Source organism: Cheilinus undulatus, linkage group 5, assembly GCF_018320785.1.
Source record: "Cheilinus undulatus linkage group 5, ASM1832078v1, whole genome shotgun sequence".
Taxonomy (NCBI): domain Eukaryota; kingdom Metazoa; phylum Chordata; class Actinopteri; order Labriformes; family Labridae; genus Cheilinus; species Cheilinus undulatus.
Window position 1 is genome coordinate 1,916,819 of NC_054869.1, and position 21,515 is coordinate 1,938,333.

A 21,515-nucleotide genomic window follows, 5' to 3' on the forward strand; every position below is an offset into this window, starting at 1 on the left:
GCAGAGATGGCCTAGCAGCTACGTTGCTCCCCATGTACAACCCAAGTCCAGAAAAGTTGGGACACTGTAAAATCTGAGTAACAACAGAAGCCAACGATTGTCAAATGTCACAAATCCCTATTTCATTCATTATAGAACATAAACTACTATCAGATGTTGAAACTGAGACATTTGACCATTACATGGAAAATATTAGCTAATTCTGAATTTGATGTCAGCAACACATCTCAAAAAAGTTGGGACAGGGCAACAAAAGGCTGGAAAACTAAGTGGCTCATCAGAGAGTAGAGTCAACTCTTGGCATCTGTCTCCTCAAAAACCATCCAGATGTAGAAGGAGGCTCTCTTTGACCTCCTCACCGCGTCTGCTCTTACAGAACAAAAACACCACCGTGTCCAGTTTTGGTTATTTATTAAATCCATATTTTCTGCTCTTTTATGTCTCTCTTTTGGGGTAAATTTAAACACTTTTTAAATAAAATTTCATTTACATATCTATATTCATATATTTAAATGCTGTGTTAGGTGTTGTTGTAACCCACATATTGTTGTTTCAGCTGGTTTCAGGCGTCCAGTCGTCCTGTTCGGTCCCATTGCTGATGCTGCGAATGAGAAACTGGCCTCAGAGATGCCTGACCTGTTTATTATTGCCAGTGAGTCTCTGCCTCTTCTTCATGTGTTTGTGTAAAAGTGAGAGTTGGTCTAAGAATCCAAGCGTTTCTCTATCTGTACATCAGAAACAGAGCCAAAGGATGCCGGCTCAGAAAAATCCTCAGGAGTGGTTCGCCTCAACACCATCAGACAAATCATTGAGCAGGTACCTCCACACTGAACATCACTCCATGTCATGCACCATAGATTTGATTTGGGATGAAATGCATGCTATGTTTGATATGAAAGTTCATCCAACCTTTATGCACTCTGTGCCTGCCTTTGCACCCAACCAGGTCATGAGATCACAAGAACAACATTTAAATAACGTGTTACAGGAATAATGCTGCATGCCATGGAAATATATACCGCTGAATAGAAAGGGTGTGATTTGCTCCAGAGTGCACAGAACACACAGCAGATTCGTGGAGAGAAAGCCTTTAAAGAAATGATGACCTTAAAGGGCAGTTCATGCTGGAAAACCCTCCAATATGGCTGAGTTAAAACAATTCTGTGAAGAAGAGTGGGACAACACTCCTCCACAGCGATGAGAAAGACTGATCACCAGTTATCATAAACACTTGATTTCAGTTATTGCTTCCAAGGGTGGAACAACCAGTTATTAGGTTCAGGGGGAAATTACTTTTTCACACAGGGACAGATAGGTTTGGACTGTTTGCCCCCTTAAAAACTCAAATAATCATTCAGACAATGCATTTGTATTTACCTGGGCTGTCTTTGTGAAATCTAAGAATTGGTTTGAAGATCTGAAATGTTTAAGTGTGATAAACATGCAACAAACTGAGGAATCAGAAAGGGGGCAAATACTTTTTCATGGCACTGTATTCTGATCTGGTCTTTGTATCTCACAGGATAAGCACGCCCTGCTGGATGTGACGCCCAAAGCTGTGGACACCCTGAATTACACCCAGTGGTACCCAATTGTCATCTTCTTCAACCCAGACAGTAAACACGGAATCAAGGCCATCAGACAGAGGATCGCACCCAACTCCAACCGCAGCGCTCGCAAGCTGTATGAGCAGGCCATTAAACTGAGGAAGACCTGCTCTCACCTCTTCACTGGTATGAAAATGCACCATCCAATAAAGAAAGACCATGCAGAAAGACCATCAAATATGAAGACCACTAATAAACACAGCATAATGACCGTATGTGAGGCCAGTAGGATTGCACATAAGGACCATGAAGACTGTAAATTAAGACCATAAGGACTGCACATGATGACTGAAAAGTCTGCAAGTAAAGGCCATAAATACTGCATATAAAGACTGAAAAGCCTGCAAATAAAAAACACAAATAGAGACCATGAAGACTTAACAGAAAGACCATAAAGACAACATAACCAGACCCTACCAGATGGATCTGCCAGACTCCATAGGTGCCATCAGGCAACGCCATCTTGAAAAGCTCCAATTCACAACGTTTGTACCGAACTGAACACTGAAATTATTTAATCATTTATTTAGATAAATTATGAAATCATTTAGGGAGGACAAGGTGGTAGCGATGTGCAGGGTTTAGTTGGACTCAAAGCTGTTTGCAATGGTTGCCTCTGATGGGATGATGAGCTCAGATGTAGCAGTGGTATAGCTTCAGCTGGACCAGAACTTGATCACATGTCTGCATTTTCATGATGGTATAGATGGTTTTGCTCTCCTCCCGGTCTGCTTCAGCATGGGCTTACAATCCTTACAGATGGGCTTTGCCGGTGTCTCCAATGGCTGTTGGCTTGATTGCAGCTGTAGGAAAGCAGCAGATTAATCAGAACAGGACCAAGGTCCTTTTTAACACTAAAACTGCCGTGGATCTGTACATACCTAAAACAGCCAATGGGTCATATTTACCTGTCATTAAAGTGCCTTGATTCTCATAAATAGCACTGATCAAGGACTGTTAGTTAACCACTGACATTGAGCAGCTTATTAACTACAGACAGCAAACTAGATCACTAGATCGTCTTTGTCTTAAATTTGACCTACATGGTGGTTCTAGATATAAATGTCCATTAAAAAAACTTTAGCTGTAGGCAAAGACTTTTTATGACACCAAAAAACTTTTATGAAAAATCAAAGACTGACAGTCTTTAAAACTGTATACACATCAAGTAAGATACAATTAAAGAACAGCCTTGGGTAAATTTTATCCATTGGCAGTTCTAGTGTTAAATAAGAGCAAAGAGCCACAACAGAAGCTTGAGCAGACATTTTTGCATGTCTCCTGACAGACCTTGGCATCGATGTTATTCACCGAGAAGCTGCACATGCACACGTGATTTTATCCTGTCACTCTTGATTGGCCCATCATGAATGTGACTGAAAAACGTTCCTCCAACCATCTTCCAAGAATTTCTGAAGTCCTGCCCTTCCCAAACGCTTTATATGGGAGCTTTCCCAGATGAGTTTGACATATATCAATGCAGTAGACATATGAAACAGTCTATCTGGTGTTTCAGGTTAAACCAAACCACAACTAAACCGGAAAGACCTAAAAAAAAAAAAAAAAAACAGCATATAAAGATCCCAATAAAGACCACAAGTAAAGACTGTCAATAAAGACAATAAAGAATGCACATGAAGACGGTACATTAGAACCACTGCACACCTAAACAGCCCATAAAGACAATAATTGATGTAATCTTTAGTTTGAAAAATACATCAATATCTATATGCTGATGGTTTATGTTCTTCCTGTCCAGCCACAGTTGATGTGAACTCAGCCAACGACGCCTGGTACGGCAGTGTCAAGGACTCCATCAGAGAGCAGCAGATGCAGGCGGTGTGGGTCTCTGATGGCAAGGTAAATACCCCAAAATTTCCTCCTAGTAGTCTGGAATAAAGCACAGACTGTTCTTTATTCCAGACTACCAGACTACAAACAAACCTCTAAATTATTCATCTTAATGGAGTTACTAACACAGAGAACACAGCCTCACTCCTGAAAGTGTAAATGCTGTCCCATTAACCAGGGAGTCATTTTGTACATGCACTCCTGCATACTTCTTACTATACACCAGTGTTAAACTCACATTTTCACATACAAACCCCCTATTCCAAACTAGTCTGGGACTGAAGACACTAGCTGCTGAAGTTTTAAGGTGGAACTCTTTCCCATTCTCGCTGAAGTCTCTCAGCAGCGCAGGGTTTCCATGGTCATCTTTTGCATTTCCATACATTTTCAGTGGGAGGCAGGTCTGGACTGCATGAAGGCCAGTCTAGGCCTGTCCTCTTTCATTGTGAAGCCATGCTGTTGTAACTTGTGCAGAATGTGTCTTGGCATTGTCCAAGTAAAATAAGAATGGACGTCCCTGAAAAAGACTTTGGGATGGAAGCATCTCCAAACTCTGAGTGTACCTCAAGTGTTAATATATTTCATTCACATCTCAAGAAACTTGAAGAGCAAAATACAATTTTAAATGTGTGATTAATCTACGATTAATGTTGTTTATTATAAAATTCAGAAATGAAGTTCTAACTAACATTTAATGGTTAGACAGCTCTGATAATTAGCCGACAGTCTAGGAAACAGCCTGAAAATCCTCCAACGTGGATATTTTAAGTCATTCTCGCAGACATCAATGCTGAAGGAACCAAATTAAGCAACAGGCGCTGAAAGACATTGCCCTGGAGAAAGTTAGTCTAACAGGAAGTCGCCCAGCCATGGTTGTTCAAGAGAGAGAGCTCTGTGATTGGTGGATCAGCAGAGCAATCAGAGTAGGGCCAGTATTTTGATACAAAGGGAGTTGCCTTCAGCTTTTTTTTAAACTTGAAACAAACAAATTTTAAAATTGTGATTCTCAGGACTTTTGTTATGTTGCTGTGTAATCTAAAAGGTCTCAATATTGTTTGATTTTTACTGGGATCATATCAAAGGTTGAAATTTTGGTGACTCTAAAAGAACAAAAAGAGTAAATAAAGGGAGAATTTAAATCAGTGTGGTTGTGTTGATGGGTGATAGAGTGTTCCTGATAGTGTGTTTGTGTGTCCTAGTTTCTGTAGTTCACTTTGTAGTGGAATGACTACCCCCGTTATCTACCTGCCCCTCCTAGCAGCCACCTGTGTGTGCGCTCTGAGCATGCTCACTGTGTCTCTTGACCTCCTGCCAGTAGTGCTCTACAGCTCGGCTCTGTTTGTCTTTCTTTCTTCTCTCTTGTTCTCGTGCTATCCGTCTGTCCATCCTTCCTGCCTGTACACCCAAGATCCACCATGTGTCTCTTCTAGCTGGAGGGAGTAGAGACTGATCTGGAATGCCAGGATGTCGAGCGTCTGTCCTTCCTGTCCGCCATGTCCGCCGACTACCTCAGCATGGACAGCCGGCTGGCCTCCGACCTGGATGATACCGCCGATGAAGGCGGGACCTACACCGACAATGAGCACGACGCCGAGTTGATGCACATATCTGCCATCAGCCGCTCGTCAGAGCCAGTCACAGCCGAGGAGGTCAGAGACACACAAACACATTTAGATTTATAGATACAGTACAAAGACTTTCTGCACGGAAATATTTATGTTTATTTAAAAAATGACAATTCCAGTCATTAATTTCAAACTGTGGTCTTACAGACAATAAAGACTACGGATAAAGAACATAAAGAATTCAGATAAAGGCCATAAAGACTGCACATAAAGACCATAAAGACTGCACATAAAGACCATAAAGACTGCACATAAAGACCATAAAGACTTCAGATAAAGACCATGAAGACTGCACATAAAGACCATAAAGACTTCAGATAAAGACCATAAAGACTGCACATAAAGACCATAAAGACTTCAGATAAAGACCATAAAGACTGCACATAAAGACCATAAAGACTTCAGATAAAAACCATGAAGACTGCACATAAAGACCATAAAGACTTCAGATAAAGACCATGAAGACTGCACATAAAGACCGTGAAGACTGCACATAAAGACCATAAAGACTTCAGATAAAGACAATAAAGACTTCAGATAAAGACCATGAAGACTGCACATAAAGACCATAAAGACTTCAGATAAAGACCATGAAGACTGCACATAAAGACCATGAAGACTGCACATAAAGACCATGAAGACTGCACATAAAGACCATGAAGACTGCACATAAAGACCATAAAGACTTCAGATAAAGACCATGAAGACTGCACATAAAGACCATGAAGACTTCAGATAAAGACCATGAAGACTGCACATAAAGACCGTGAAGACTGCACATAAAGACCATAAAGACTGCAGACAAAGACCATAAAGACTGCACATAAAGACCATAAAGACTGCACATAAAAACCATAAAGACTGCAAATAAAGACCATAAAGACTGCACATAAAGACCATATAGACTGCACATAGAGACCATAAAGACTGCACATAAAGACCATAACGACTGCACATAAAGACCATAAAGACTGCACATAAAGACCATGAAGACTGCACATAAAGACCATAAAGACTGCACATAAAGACCATGAAGACTGCACATAAATACCATGAAGACTGCACATAAAGACCATAAAGACTGCAGATAAAGACCATGAAGACTGCACATAAAGACCATAAAGACTGCACATAAAGACCATGAAGACTGCACATAAAGACCATAATGACTGCACATAAAGACCATGAAGACTGCACATAAAGACCATAAAGACTGCAGATAAAGACCATAGAGACTGCACATAAAGACCATAAAGACTGCACATAAAGACCATGAAGACTGCAGATAAAGACCATAATGACTGCACATAAAGACCATAAAGACTGCACATAAAGACCATAAAGACTGCACATAAGGTCATAGAGACTGCACATAAAGACCATGAAGACTGCACATAAAGACCATGAAGACTGCACATAAAGACCGTGAAGACTGCACAAAAAGACCATAAAGACTGCAGATAAAGACCATAGAGACTGCACATAAAGACCATAAAGACTGCACATAAAGACCATAAAGACTGCACATAAAGACCATAAAGCCTGCAGTTACAGGCCATGAAGACTGCAGATAAAGACCATAAAGACTGCACATAAAGACCATAAAGACTGCACATAAAGACCATAAAGACTTCAGATAAAGACCATGAAGACTGCACAGAAAGACTGTGAAGACTGCACATAAAGACCATAAAGACTTCAGATAAAGACCACGAAGACTGCACATAAAGACCATAAAGACTTCAGATAAAGACCATGAAGACTGCACATAAAGACCGTGAAGACTGCAGATAAAGACCATAAAGACTGCAGATAAAGACCATGAAGACTGCACATAAAGACCGTGAAGACTGCACATAAAGACCATAAAGACTGCAGACAAAGACCATAAAGACTGCACATAAAGACCATAAAGACTGCACATAAAAACCATAAAGACTGCACATAAAGACCATAAAGACTGCACATAAAGACCATATAGACTGCAGATAAAGACCATAAAGACTGCACATAAAGACCATAAAGACTGCACATAAAAACCATAAAGACTGCACATAAAGACCATAAAGACTGCACATAAAGACCATATAGACTGCAGATAAAGACCATAAAGACTGCACATAAAGACCATAAAGACTGCACATAAAGACCATAGAGACTGCACATAGAGACCATAAAGACTGCACATAAAGACCATGAACACTGCACATAAAGACCATGAAGACTGCACATAAAGACCATAAAGACTGCAGATAAAGACCATAGAGACTGCACATAAAGACCATAAAGACTGCACATAAAGACCATGAAGACTGCAGATAAAGACCATAAAGACTTCAGATAAAGACCATGAAGACTGCACATAAAGACCATGAAGACTGCACATAAAGACCATAAAGACTGCAGACAAAGACCATAAAGACTGCACATAAAGACCATTAAGACTGCACATAAAAACCATAAAGACTGCACATAAAGACCATATAGACTGCAGATAAAGACCATGAAGACTGCAGATAAAGACCATAAAGACTGCACATAAAGACCATAGAGACTGCATATAGAGACCATAAAGACTGCACATAAAGACCATAACGACTGCACATAAAGACCATGAAGACTGCACATAAAGACCATGAAGACTGCAGATAAAGACCATAATGACTGCAAATAAAGACCATGAAGACTGCACATAAAGACCATAGAGACTGCACATAAAGACCATGAAGACTGCACATAAAGACCATGAAGACTGCACATAAAGACCATAAAGACTGCACATAAAGACCATGAAGACTGCACATGAAGACCATGAAGACTGCACAAAAAGACCATAAAGACTGCACTTAAAACCATGAAGACTGCACATAAAGACCATAAAGACTGCACATAAAGACCATGAAGACTGCACATGAAGACCATGAAGACTGCACATAGAGACCATAAAGACTGCACATAAAGACCATAACGACTGCACATAAAGACCATAAAGACTGCAGATAAAGACCATGAAGACTGCACATAAAGACCATAAAGACTGCACATAAAGACCATGAAGACTGCACATGAAGACCATGAAGACTGCACAAAAAGACCATAAAGACTGCAGATAAAGACCATAGAGACTGCACATAAAGACCATAAAGACTGCACATAAAGACCATAAAGACTGCACATAAAGACCATAAAGACTGCAGTTACAGGCCATGAAGACTGCACATAAAGACCATAAAGACTGCACATAAAGACCATAAAGACTGCACATAAAGACCATAAAGACTTCAGATAAAGACCATAAAGACTGCACATAAAGACCATAAAGACTTCAGATAAAGACCATGAAGACTGCACATAAAGACCATAAAGACTGCAGATAAAGACCATAAAGACTTCAGATAAAGACCATGAAGACTGCACATAAAGACCATAAAGACTTCAGATAAAGACCATAAAGACTGCAGACAAAGACCATAAAGACTGCACATAAAGACCATAAAGACTGCACATAAAAACTATAAAGACTGCACATAAAGACCATGAAGACTGCACATAAAGACCGTGAAGACTGCAGATAAAGACCATAAAGACTGCAGATAAAGACCATAAAGACTGCACATAAAGACCATGAAGACTGCACATAAAGACCATAAAGACTGCAGACAAAGACCATAAAGACTGCACATAAAGACCATTAAGACTGCACATAAAAACCATAAAGACTGCACATAAAGACCATAAAGACTGCACATAAAGACCATATAGACTGCAGATAAAGACCATGAAGACTGCAGATAAAGACCATAAAGACTGCACATAAAGACCATAGAGACTGCATATAGAGACCATAAAGACTGCACATAAAGACCATAAAGACTGCACATAAAGACCATGAAGACTGCACATAAAGACCATGAAGACTGCACATAAAGACCATGAAGACTGCACATAAAGACCATAAAGACTGCAGATAAAGACCATAGAGACTGCACATAAAGACCATAAAGACTGCACATAAAGACCATGAAGACTGCAGATAAAGACCATAAAGACTTCAGATAAAGACCATGAAGACTGCACATAAAGACCATGAAGACTGCACATAAAGACCATAAAGACTGCACAGACCATAAAGACTGCAGATAAAGACCATAATGACTGCACATAAAGACCATAAAGACTGCACATAAAGACCATGAAGACTGCACATAAAGACCTTGAAGACTGCTCATAAAGACCATAAAGACTTCAGATAAAGACCATAAAGACTTCAGATAAAGACCATAAAGACTGCACAGACCATAAAGACTGCAGATAAAGACCATAAAGACTGCACATAAAGACCATAAAGACTGCAGATAAAGACCATGAAGACTGCACATAAAGACCATGAAGACTGCACATAAAGACCATGAAGACTGCACATAAAGACCATAAAGACTGCACATAAAGACCATGAAGACTGCACATAAAGACCATAAAGACTGCACAGACCATAAAGACTGCAGATAAAGACCATAATGACTGCACATAAAGACCATAAAGACTGCACATAAAGACCATGAAGACTGCACATAAAGACCTTGAAGACTGCTCATAAAGACCATAAAGACTTCAGATAAAGACCATAAAGACTTCAGATAAAGACCATAAAGACTGCACAGACCATAAAGACTGCAGATAAAGACCATAAAGACCATAAAGACTGCAGATAAAGACCATGAAGACTGCACATAAAGACCATGAAGACTGCACATAAAGACCATGAAGACTGCACATAAAGACCATAAAGACTGCACATAAAGACCATGAAGACTGCACATAAAGACCATAAAGACTGCACATAAAGACCATAAAGACTGCAGATAAAGACCATGAATACTGCACATAAAGACCATAAAGACTGCACATAAAGACCATAAAGACTGCAGATAAAGACCATAAAGACTGCACATAAAGACCATAAAGACTGCACATAAAGACCATAAAGACTGCACATAAAGACCGTGAAGACTGCACATAAAGACCATGAAGACTGCACATAAAGACCATGAAGACTGCACATAAAGACCATAAAGACTGCAGATGAAGACCACAGAGACTGCACATAAAGACCATAAAGAATTCACATAAAGACCATAAAGACTGCAGATAAAGACCATAAAGACTGCACATAAAGACCATAAAGACTGCAGATAAAGACCATGAAGACTGCAGATAAAGACCATGAAGACTGCAAATAAAGACCATAAAGACTGCAGATAAAGACCATGAAGACTGCAGATAAAGACCATAAAGACTGCACATAAAGACCATAAAGACTGCACATAAAGACCATAAAGACTGCACATAAAGACCATAAAGACTGCACATAAAGACCATAAAGACTGCACATAAAGACCATGAAGACTGCACATAAAGACCATAAAGACTGCAGTTACAGACCATGAAGACTGCACATAAAGACCATAAAGACTGCACATAAAGACCATAAAGACTGCACATAAAGACCATAAAGACTGCACATAAAGACCATGAAGACTGCACATAAAGACCATAAAGACTTCAGATAAAGACCATGAAGACTGCACATAAAGACCATAAAGACTGCAGATAAAGACCATAAAGACTTCAGATAAAGACCATGAAGACTGCACATAAAGACCATAAAGACTTCAGATAAAGACCATAAAGACTGCAGACAAAGACCATAAAGACTGCACATAAAGACCATAGAGACTGCACATAAAAACCATAAAGACTGCACATAAAGACCATAAAGACTGCATATAAAGACCATAAAGACTGCAGATAAAGACCATGAAGACTGCAGATATAGACCATAAAGACTGCACATAAAGACCATAGAGACTGCACATAGAGACCATAAAGACTGCACATAAAGACCATAACGACTGCACATAAAGACCATGAAGACTGCAGATAAAGACCATGAAGACTGCACATAAAGACCATAAAGACTGCACATAAAGACCATGAAGACTGCACATAAAGACCATGAAGACTGCACATAAAGACCATGAAGACTGCAGATAAAGACCATAAAGACTGCACAGACCATAAAGACTGCACATACAGACCATGAAGACTGCACATAAAGACCATGAAGACTGCACATAAAGACCATGAAGACTGAACATAAAGACCATAAAGACTGCAGATAAAGACCATAGAGACTGCACATAAAGACCATAAAGACTGCACATAAAGACCATGAAGACTGCACATAAAGACCATAAAGACTGCACATAAAGACCATGAAGACTGCACATAAAGACCATGAAGACTGCACATAAAGACCATAAAGACTGCACAGACCATAAAGACTGCAGATAAAGACCATAATGACTTCAGATAAAGACCATGAAGACTGCAGATAAAGACCATAAAGACTGCACAGACCATAAAGACTGCAGATAAAGACCATAATGACTTCAGATAAAGACCATAAAGACTTCAGATAAAGACCATAAAGACTGCACAGACCATAAAGACTGCACATAAAGACCATAAAGACTGCACATAAAGACCATAGGGACTGCACATAAAGACCATAAAGACTGCACATAAAGACCATAAAGACTGCACATAAAGACCATAAAGACTGAACATAAGTACCATAAAGACTGCATTTAAAGACCATTAAGACTGCACATAAAGACCATAAAGACTGCAGATAAAGACCATAATGACTGCACATAAAGACCATAAAGACTGCACATAAAGACCATGAAGACTGCACATAAAGACCATGAAGACTGCACATAAAGACCGTGAAGACTGCACATAAAGACCATGAAGACTGCACATAAAGACCATAAAGACTGCACATAAAGACCAGAAAGACTGCACAGACCATAAAGACTGCAGATAAAGACCATAAAGACTGCACATAAAGACCATAAAGACTGCACATAAAGACCATGAAGACTGCACATAAAGACCATGAAGACTGCACATAAAGACCGTGAAGACTGCACATAAAGACCATAAAGACTGCAGATAAAGACCATAAAGACTGCACATAAAGACCATAAAGACTGCACATAAAGACCATAGGGACTGCACATAAAGACCATAAAGACTGCACATAAAGACCATAAAGACTGCAGATAAAGACCATAATGACTGCACATAAAGACCATAAAGACTGCACATAAAGACCATGAAGACTGCACATAAAGACCATGAAGACTGCACATAAAGACCATAAAGACTGCAGATAAAGACCATAAAGACTGCACATAAAGACCATAAAGACTGCACATAAAGACCATAAAGACTGCACATAAAGACCATAAAGACTGCACATAAAGACCATAAAGACTGCAGATAAAGACCATAAAGACTGCACATAAAGACCATAAAGACTGCAGATAAAGACCATGAAGACTGCACATAAAGACCATGAAGACTGCACATAAAGACCATAAAGACTGCACATAAAGACCATTAAGACTGCAGATAAAGACCATAAAGACTGCACATAAAGACCATAAAGACTGCACATAAAGACCATAAAGACTGCACATAAAGACCATAAAGACTGCACATAAAGACCATAAAGACTGCACATAAAGACCATGAAGACTGCACATAAAGACCATAAAGACTGCAGATAAAGACCATAAAGACTGCACATAAAGACCATAAAGACTGCAGATAAAGACCATAATGACTGCACATAAAGACCATAAAGACTGCACATAAAGACCATGAAGACTGCACATAAAGACCATGAAGACTGCACATAAAGACCGTGAAGACTGCACATAAAGACCATAAAGACTGCAGATAAAGACCATAAAGACTTCAGATAAAGACCATGAAGACTGCACATAAAGACCATAAAGACTTCAGATAAAGACCATAAAGACTGCAGACAAAGACCATAAAGACTGCACATAAAGACCATATAGACTGCACATAAAGACCATAAAGACTGCAGATAAAGACCATAAAGACTGCAGATAAAGACCATAAAGACTTCAGATAAAGACCATGAAGACTGCACATAAAGACCATAAAGACTTCAGATAAAGACCATGAAGACTGCAGATATAGACCATAAAGACTGCACATAAAGACCATAAAGACTGCACATAAAGACCATGAAGACTGCAGATAAAGACCATGAAGACTGCACATAAAGACCATAAAGACTGCACATAAAGACCATGAAGACTGCACATAAAGACCATGAAGACTGCACATAAAGACCATGAAGACTGCAGATAAAGACCATAAAGACTGCACAGACCATAAAGACTGCAGATAAAGACCATAATGACTTCAGATAAAGACCATAAAGACTTCAGATAAAGACCATAAAGACTGCACAGACCATAAAGACTGCAGATAAAGACCATAAAGACTGCACATAAAGACCATAAAGACTGCACATAAAGACCATAGGGACTGCACATAAAGACCATAAAGACTGCACATAAAGACCATGAAGACTGCAGATAAAGACCATAATGACTGCACATAAAGACCATAAAGACTGCACATAAAGACCATGAAGACTGCACATAAAGACCATGAAGACTGCACATAAAGACCATAAAGACTGCACATAAAGACCATTAAGACTGCAGATAACGACCATGAAGACTGCACATAAAGACCATAAAGACTGCACATAAAGACCATGAAGACTGCACATAAAGACCATGAAGACTGCACATAAAGACCATAAAGACTGCACAGACCATAAAGACTGCAGATAAAGACCATAATGACTTCAGATAAAGACCATAAAGACTTCAGATAAAGACCATAAAGACTGCACAGAAAGTAAATAAAGCCTGAACATACAGAACATAAAGACTGCAAAGAAACACAATAAAGAAAACAAAGACCATAAAGACTGCACATAAAGACCATAATGACTTCAGATAAAGAACATTAAGACTGCACATATAGACCATTAAGACTGCACATAAAGACCATAAAGACTGCTCATAAAGACCATTAAGACTGCACATAAAGACCATGAAGACTGCACATAAAGACCATAAAGACTGCACATAAAGACCATAGGGACTGCACATAAAGACCATAAAGACTGCACATAAAGACCATAAAGACTGCAGATAAAGACCATAATGACTGCACATAAAGACCATAAAGACTGCACATAAAGACCATGAAGACTGCACATAAAGACCATGAAGACTGCACATAAAGACCGTGAAGACTGCACATAAAGACCATTAAGACTGCACAGAAAGACCATCAAGACTGCACATAACGACCATAAAGACTGCAGATAAAGACCATAATGACTGCACATAAAGACCATAAAGACTGCACATAAAGACCATGAAGACTGCACATAAAGACCATGAAGACTGCACATAAAGACCGTGAAGACTGCACATAAAGACCATGAAGACTGCACATAAAGACCATAAAGACTGCACATAAAGACCATAAAGACTGCAGATGAAGACCACAAAGACTGCACATAAAGACCATAAAGAATTCACATAAAGACCATGAAGACTGCAGATAAAGACCATAAAGACTGCACATAAAGACCATAAAGACTGCAGATAAAGACCATGAAGACTGCAAATAAAGACCATGAAGACTGCAGATAAAGACCATGAAGACTGCAAATAAAGACCATAAAGACTGCAGATAAAGACCATTAAGACTGCAGATAACGACCATGAAGACTGCACATAAAGACCATAATGACTGCAAATAAAGACCATATAGACTGCAGATAAAGACCATGAAGACTGCAGATAAAGACCATAAAGACTGCACATAAAGACCATAGAGACTGCACATAGAGACCATAAAGACTGCACATAAAGACCATAACGACTGCACATAAAGACCATAAAGACTGCACATAAAGACCATAGGGACTGCACATAAAGACCATGAAGACTGCACATAAAGACCATAAAGACTGCACATAAAGACCATAAAGACTGCACATAAAGACCATGAAGACTGCAGATAAAGACCATAGGGACTGCACATAAAGACCATAAAGACTGCACATAAAGACCATAAAGACTGCAGATAAAGACCATAAAGACTGCACATAAAGACCATAAAGACTGCAGATAAAGACCATAATGACTGCACATAAAGACCATAAAGACTGCACATAAAGACCATGAAGACTGCACATAAAGACCATGAAGACTGCACATAAAGACCATGAAGACTGCACATAAAGACCATGAAGACTGCACATAAAGACCATAAAGACTGCAGATGAAGACCACAAAGACTGCACATAAAGACCATAAAGAATTCACATAAAGACCATGAAGACTGCAGATAAAGACCATAAAGACTGCACATAAAGACCATAAAGACTGCAGATAAAGACCATGAAGACTGCAGATAAAGACCATGAAGACTGCAAATAAAGACCATGAAGACTGCAGATAAAGACCATGAAGACTGCAAATAAAGACCATAAAGACTGCAGATAAAGACCATTAAGACTGCAGATAACGACCATGAAGACTGCACATAAAGACCATAAAGACTGCACATAAAGACCATAAAGACTGCACATAAAGACCATGAAGACTGCACACAAAGACTGCAGATAAAGACTCCATATAGAGACCGTCAGGACTTTACATAAGGACCTTGTCTGGTCATTCATCTTCTTGATAGACTTGTCAACCAACTACATTCATTCCCTCACCTGCTGTATGAGACTGTGCATAAAGACAACAATCCTTGGACACAGAACAATGTAATGCAGACCAGTGGTGGGGGGCCAGTCCTGCAGTACCACACTATCCTTATGACTTTTTTGTCCACCTAAACGCCCTGAAATACTGCTGTGATGTTTCTCCAAGAACATAAAGGACTATCTGAACCTTGTGTTTTCTGTGTTTGTGCCTGTGTTTCTGTAGATTTTGCGAAGGTACAGTCCAGACATCAGGAGTCGAATGAGGAAGATCTGCAGCCAAGAAGTCCTCAGCAGGTCCAGCCCTCCACCCGTCTTCTTAACAGAGAAGGTGAGCGACCTAAATATGAGCATGTTACTTTCAATTTACCTGCTTTGATTTCTGAGAACTCAGGGACCCTCTGCTCCTGTACATCTGCCTGAAATCTTCCTTTATCAAATTTCATGTAAACACATAAATCAGTTCCAAGCTAGAGTCAGCATTCTGAGCATGCTCCATAGCGTTCATGCCAGGCTTTTAAAAAAGTCTATCATGGCAGAAATGTCCAGTAATTTCATTACATCTGTTACATAAATGCTGTCAGTGACTTCTGATGATGTATCTGGAAAAGGAAGGGTCTTCCCATATCTAAAGAGGGAGATTTCACCACAACACCATGTCACTCTGTTTTCAAGAAGCAAGGGGGTGCTAGAAATCAAGGGGTAGGGGACAAGGTTAGAAATGACTAAGCCTAAAAGGACACATGTAGGACTCTGACATGCTCTAATCTGCCATCTGTAAATCAGATTAAATCTGTCCTTTAGGGTGATTTACTCTCCTTTAAATATCAGTGAGTGGCTGCAGTAACTCAGTCTCTAACCGTCCCATCCTCCCAGCAGTTCTTTTCCTCCATCCAGAGGAACAAACTGTCCTTCCCTCTGAGGAGTGGCCTGATTCGGAGAAACACGTCTCACTGCAGTTCAGATTCCTCCAACAGCAGCTCACTGGACCACACGGGTACCCACAATCCCCCTCTGTAGCTGCTGCAGGGTGGTGTCTGTGTGTTAGTGATGTTTTAAAGCTTTGGTCAAGTTTTTATTCTGACGATAAATCACAGTGGCTAATTTGATGATCTGTCCTCATTCAAATTTAATCTATAAAGCGAAAGGTGTTAGCGGCTGTGATCAAGTGGAATAAAAACTTTAAAACCCTCTTTTTGTGCTTTATTCTCTCATAGACGTTAGTCTGAATGTCTGACCCACAGACTGATATGTGTTAATGTAGACCTGGAGGCCAGAAAACACCTGTGGAGGCGTTGTTTAAATGAAGTGTAAGAGTTTTTTTTTTAACATTTTAGAAAGTTGTCATGTGAGAGATCACATGATAAAAAAAGGCATATTTAACAGGTTTGTATTTATCGTGTTTGATGTAAAACGAGATGACCAACACAGCAAGATTCATTCATCATCAACCAGCGTCTAAACTTTCAAGACGTTGAATCTTCTCCATCTACAGTCAATAATACCATCAGCAGATTCAGAGAATCTGGAGAAATCTCTGTGAGCAAGGGACAAGGCTGAAGGGGCCCTCAGGGGCCACTGCATTAAAAACAGGCATGATTCTGTACTGAAATCACTGCATGGGCTCAGGAACATTCCAGAATTCACTGTCAACCAGGGATGGGAATCAACACCCGGTTCTGTATTTTTCAAGAACCAGAAAATCAACAAAGTTTTGGCTTATTGATACTGCTGAAGTCTCAGGCTCTGTGACATAATGTCATTTTAAGAGATACCTGGTGTAAAAACACTCATTTTCATTTTCTCTTTTTTAATTTTTCATATGAGCAGCTGTGACTGCTTGAGGTCGAATCCCCCAAATTTTTAAATATTTGCTAATTTTGTTCAGGACTCAAGTTGATGAAAATAAATAATCCAAAATCATTTGCTAAAAATATTTATGTATGATTTTTAGTGTAGCAGAGGCTTAAACATGAAATATTAACTATTTCAAGTCAGAGTGTCTCTGATCATTGAGGGTAAAATCTTGAACACCACAGGAGAATCTGGTGAGAAACCCGTCAGATGATCCAGGTTTTGCTGACTCTGGTCAGGAGGACTTTGTACCCCACCGTAGTCTCTAATCTGCTGTTTTGATGTGACCCCTGCAGTGTTGAGTATGCCTGACTTTTAAGACTGATTATTTGACTTTCATTCTTCCCTACTCTCTGAAAGCTCTGTTTCTAACTCCCCCTCCTCGTCCAGGTGAAACTCTCTCTCAGAGACACTCCTGTCCTCGTATCCAGCTCCACCAACCCACACCTTCACCACCGCCAACACCACCCTACACCCCCCAGCTGCAGCAGGAGCTATGACTCTCCGTCCAGCAGCAGCCCGGCCAGCAGCAACAACGACCCTCCACCCCCCATTTCACGCTCAGCCGGCTTCTCCGCCCCCCCGCCTCCACCACCGCTGCACCACTTCAGCTCCTGTGGTAGTCTGCGACCCCTGGGGGCCCCCCAACTGCCTCCTGCAGCCAAACCTCCCAGCAGCAGCGGGAGCATGGCGGAGGCAGCGGTCCACATTCCTGCTCTGCCCGGTGTGAGCGAGGTGGCAGAGGATAGCCTGGTGGAGGACCCATCCACGAGGACCTTCCTCGGGAAAATTAAAGCCTTTGAGAAGCTGGATCACTTTGCCCGAGTACAGAGGATCCTGGAGGTGCAGGAGGCTCAAAAGGCCAGGGTGAGAATGAACGAATGTCCTCGTCAGTCATTGACAAGAGTGTTTGAACCAGAATCTGCTGATGGTTCCTTTCTGATCTTTGTTTCCAGATGGAAATCGCTCAGAAGCATCCGGACATTTACGCTGTTCCTGTGAAGACGGCCAAGCTGGATCACAGTCGTCCTCAGCCTATCGGGTAGGCTCACTACTGCCATACGACCGTTTCCGAGCTCCGCTGTGAGTGTTCATCCAAATGTTTGTGTGTCTGTCTGCAGTCTTTACTACATATGACGTCTTGGGGTCTTTATTTAAAGGGAGACTAGAAGTGAAGAATTAAGATTCAGAAAACAGCAGCCAGCAGATTACTGACACAACATTTGTGTAGAACGTTCAGCTGTATAATTTCAGTCCTGGATAACACAGAAACTCAAGATGTTAATAGTGTCATCAAACCCTGAGTAGCTACATCTCTAAAATATAAAAGAAGGATAATTTAAAACCTCTAAATGTTTTTGAACAAAGATGATACGGTGACAAAAGAAAAGAGACCGAGTACTAAATGTATATTTTTACTGAATATTCCAATCCTCAGATGATACATGAAGAGCAGAATATTTATGTTGATAAATATTCCAGCGCCTGGTTCATCAGACTTTGGTCGCATTGATGTCACTAAAAAATAGTCTGGTCTGCAGGACGTCTCATTGAAGCACCTCCACGATGATTTTGACACCCCTGCTTTAGCCTGTCGCCCTCGCTAGAGTTTGATGCGTTCAGTAGGCTTTGGGCTGGTTTGACCAATCTCGTAGTCTGTGACCGCTTATCAGGTGCAGCTGTTAAGGGTTTGATCCCCAGTCTTGCTGAGGCCAGTCTGTTAATGTGGACTCTTGGTCTTCTTAAAACCTGTAAGGCCTGTGAATGTTGTGTAGTGTGTCCCCGGCTTAAGTGTAGCTCATTTTTTCTGTCTCCCTGCAGCTCCAGCTCTCATTCAGATGCCCAGACTCCTCCTCTGCCTCCCAAAGAGGGCGGTCCCTTCTACGGTGGTGAAGAGGAGAGAGAGGAGAACACGGGGTACTTCAACACCAACTCCTACCAGTACCAGGACACGGAGCTGTAGGGTCTGCCCGCCTTCAGCCTCCTAGACTGACATGTACACACGCACTGCACACGAAGTCTGTTCACGCACTAACCATTCCATCACGTCTGCACAAAATGCTGCTGACCCCAAACGGACCCTCGCTTCTTTTACACTGACGGGGAAAGAGTCTTTAATTTAATTTTTGTGCTTCAAAGAAGTCAAAGCAATCTTTCCTGTCCGTTTGGATAGGACTCTGTCTACACTGTTCTGTTGGATTGGAGTGATTCTTTCTTTTGTACCACTCTGAACGCACTGACTGTGGAAACACTCGTTTTCTTGCCTATGCAACTTATCAGTTTGTGCACAGCAACTGAAACTTCTCGCCACGAGTTCCGTCCTCACAAAAACCTCAATGAACCCAAAAACCCACAAAGCGCTTTATCACACCACCTCCTTCTTTTGAAGCTCCTTATATTGCCAGCCATGATTGACAAAGGTTACGTATATATTCTATTATACAGCGTATATATATATATATATATATATTATATATTATATATCTAAAATCAAGTGTTTATACTCTGTCTTTGCATTCCTACATATATATGACAATGCAGTATATATATCTCTATATATACTTATATATATATATATTCTATCTTGTAACTCTGGAATTTGTTACAATTTTTGGAAGTGCCTTTTCCTTTTGTTAATCCCATGAGGTTTGGGTTGTCTTTCCTCCACCCCTCAGCCACCCAGCCGTACTGAAACCTCTGCTGCTGTCAAGCTAAAAGGGAAACCAGGGAACCAGTTACACCGAAACCTTAATGTCGCCCCCCCTCGTACTGTAGCGTCTGCAGAAAACCCTGCAGACGATCTGCCATGTCTGATGTGGAGCACCCAAAGATCCAGAATGAGTCCAAACCAAAATAATCTGAGCTGTTCAAAGTAGCCTGCTCACTTTAGCAATAAAGCAAACAACAACTGTTTCAGTAGACCTTAGTCCAACAGCAGCCCGTGACCGCGGGAGGTTCAAATGCCCCGTAAAATCTGGCTTTTTGGTTGCATCAGTAAAAAATCTACAGACTGTGTCTGGGCCTCACCTGGAGGATAAGAAAATGTTTCATCCATCGCCCTCTTTGATGATTTCCATCGTGTTCAGTAGGGATGGGTACGAGTATTCAATATGGCTGTAATTAATCAAGTAATGTTTCATTTCTCATGCACTGTGCACACATTGTTTGAAGCTCCAACAGGTCATTTAGCACTGCACGTGTACTCTAACCTGCTGAGTTTCTCTAATTGAATATACCTGTTATTAAAAAATTAAATGGCTCAAAAGAAGGGTTTCAAATATGTGTTGTTCAATAATAATTTCTTATTTAACCAGACAGAAAAAAAGTCAAGGGGCATAACAAGTTAAAAAAAAATTTTTAAGTTATTAAAATTGTGGAAATTTTAAAAATACAGTCATGGACGAAAGTATTGGCACCCCTGGAATTTTTTTCAGAAAATACACCATCTCTCCCAGAAATTGTTTCAATTACAAATGTTTTTTGTATACAGATGTTTATTTCCTTGCCCGGGTTCAAATCCTGCCTGGGGCACTATTTCCCACATCTCTCCCCACTCTCTTCCCTGTTTACGAGTCTATCCACTGTCCTCCTCTATCTAAATAAAGGCCCAAAGATAAATCTTAAAAAAAAAAAAAAAAAAAAAAAATTAAGAAAAAAATCAAAAATGGGCCGCAAAAATTGTTGGCACCCTCAACTTAATATGTGGTTTCACACCCTTAGGAAAAAATAACTGAAACCAATGGCTTCCTATTACCATCAGCATGCTTCTTACACCTCTCAACTGGAATTTTGGACCACTATTCTTTTGCAGACAGCTCCAGGTCTCTCAGATTTGAAGGGTGCCTTCTTCAACAGCAGTTTTGAGATTTCTCCAAAGGTGTTTAA

At 40.3% G+C, this 21,515-nt stretch overlaps 1 protein-coding gene across 5 annotated transcripts in view; it reads left to right on the plus strand.

The window, feature by feature from the left end:
• Nucleotides 1–20,909, plus strand: part of LOC121509480 (tight junction protein ZO-2-like) — a 273,847-nt gene extending 252,938 nt beyond the window's left edge. For 4 of the 5 annotated variants that reach the window (XM_041786899.1, XM_041786900.1, XM_041786898.1 and 1 more), the window contains exons 15-23: nucleotides 557–652; nucleotides 737–816; nucleotides 1,523–1,733; nucleotides 3,367–3,467; nucleotides 4,889–5,107; nucleotides 16,003–16,107; nucleotides 18,021–18,497; nucleotides 18,587–18,672; nucleotides 19,452–20,909. In XM_041786899.1, coding sequence (XP_041642833.1) covers nucleotides 557–652; nucleotides 737–816; nucleotides 1,523–1,733; nucleotides 3,367–3,467; nucleotides 4,889–5,107; nucleotides 16,003–16,107; nucleotides 18,021–18,497; nucleotides 18,587–18,672; nucleotides 19,452–19,593 — 1,517 coding nt within the window. In that variant the 3' untranslated portion in view covers nucleotides 19,594–20,909. Of the gene's footprint in view, nucleotides 1–556; nucleotides 653–736; nucleotides 817–1,522; nucleotides 1,734–3,366; nucleotides 3,468–4,888; nucleotides 5,108–16,002; nucleotides 16,108–18,020; nucleotides 18,498–18,586; nucleotides 18,714–19,451 lie in introns of all 5 variants that reach the window. The other variant, XM_041786903.1, reaches the window with a different exon arrangement.
• Nucleotides 20,910–21,515: the final 606 nt, after the last annotated feature.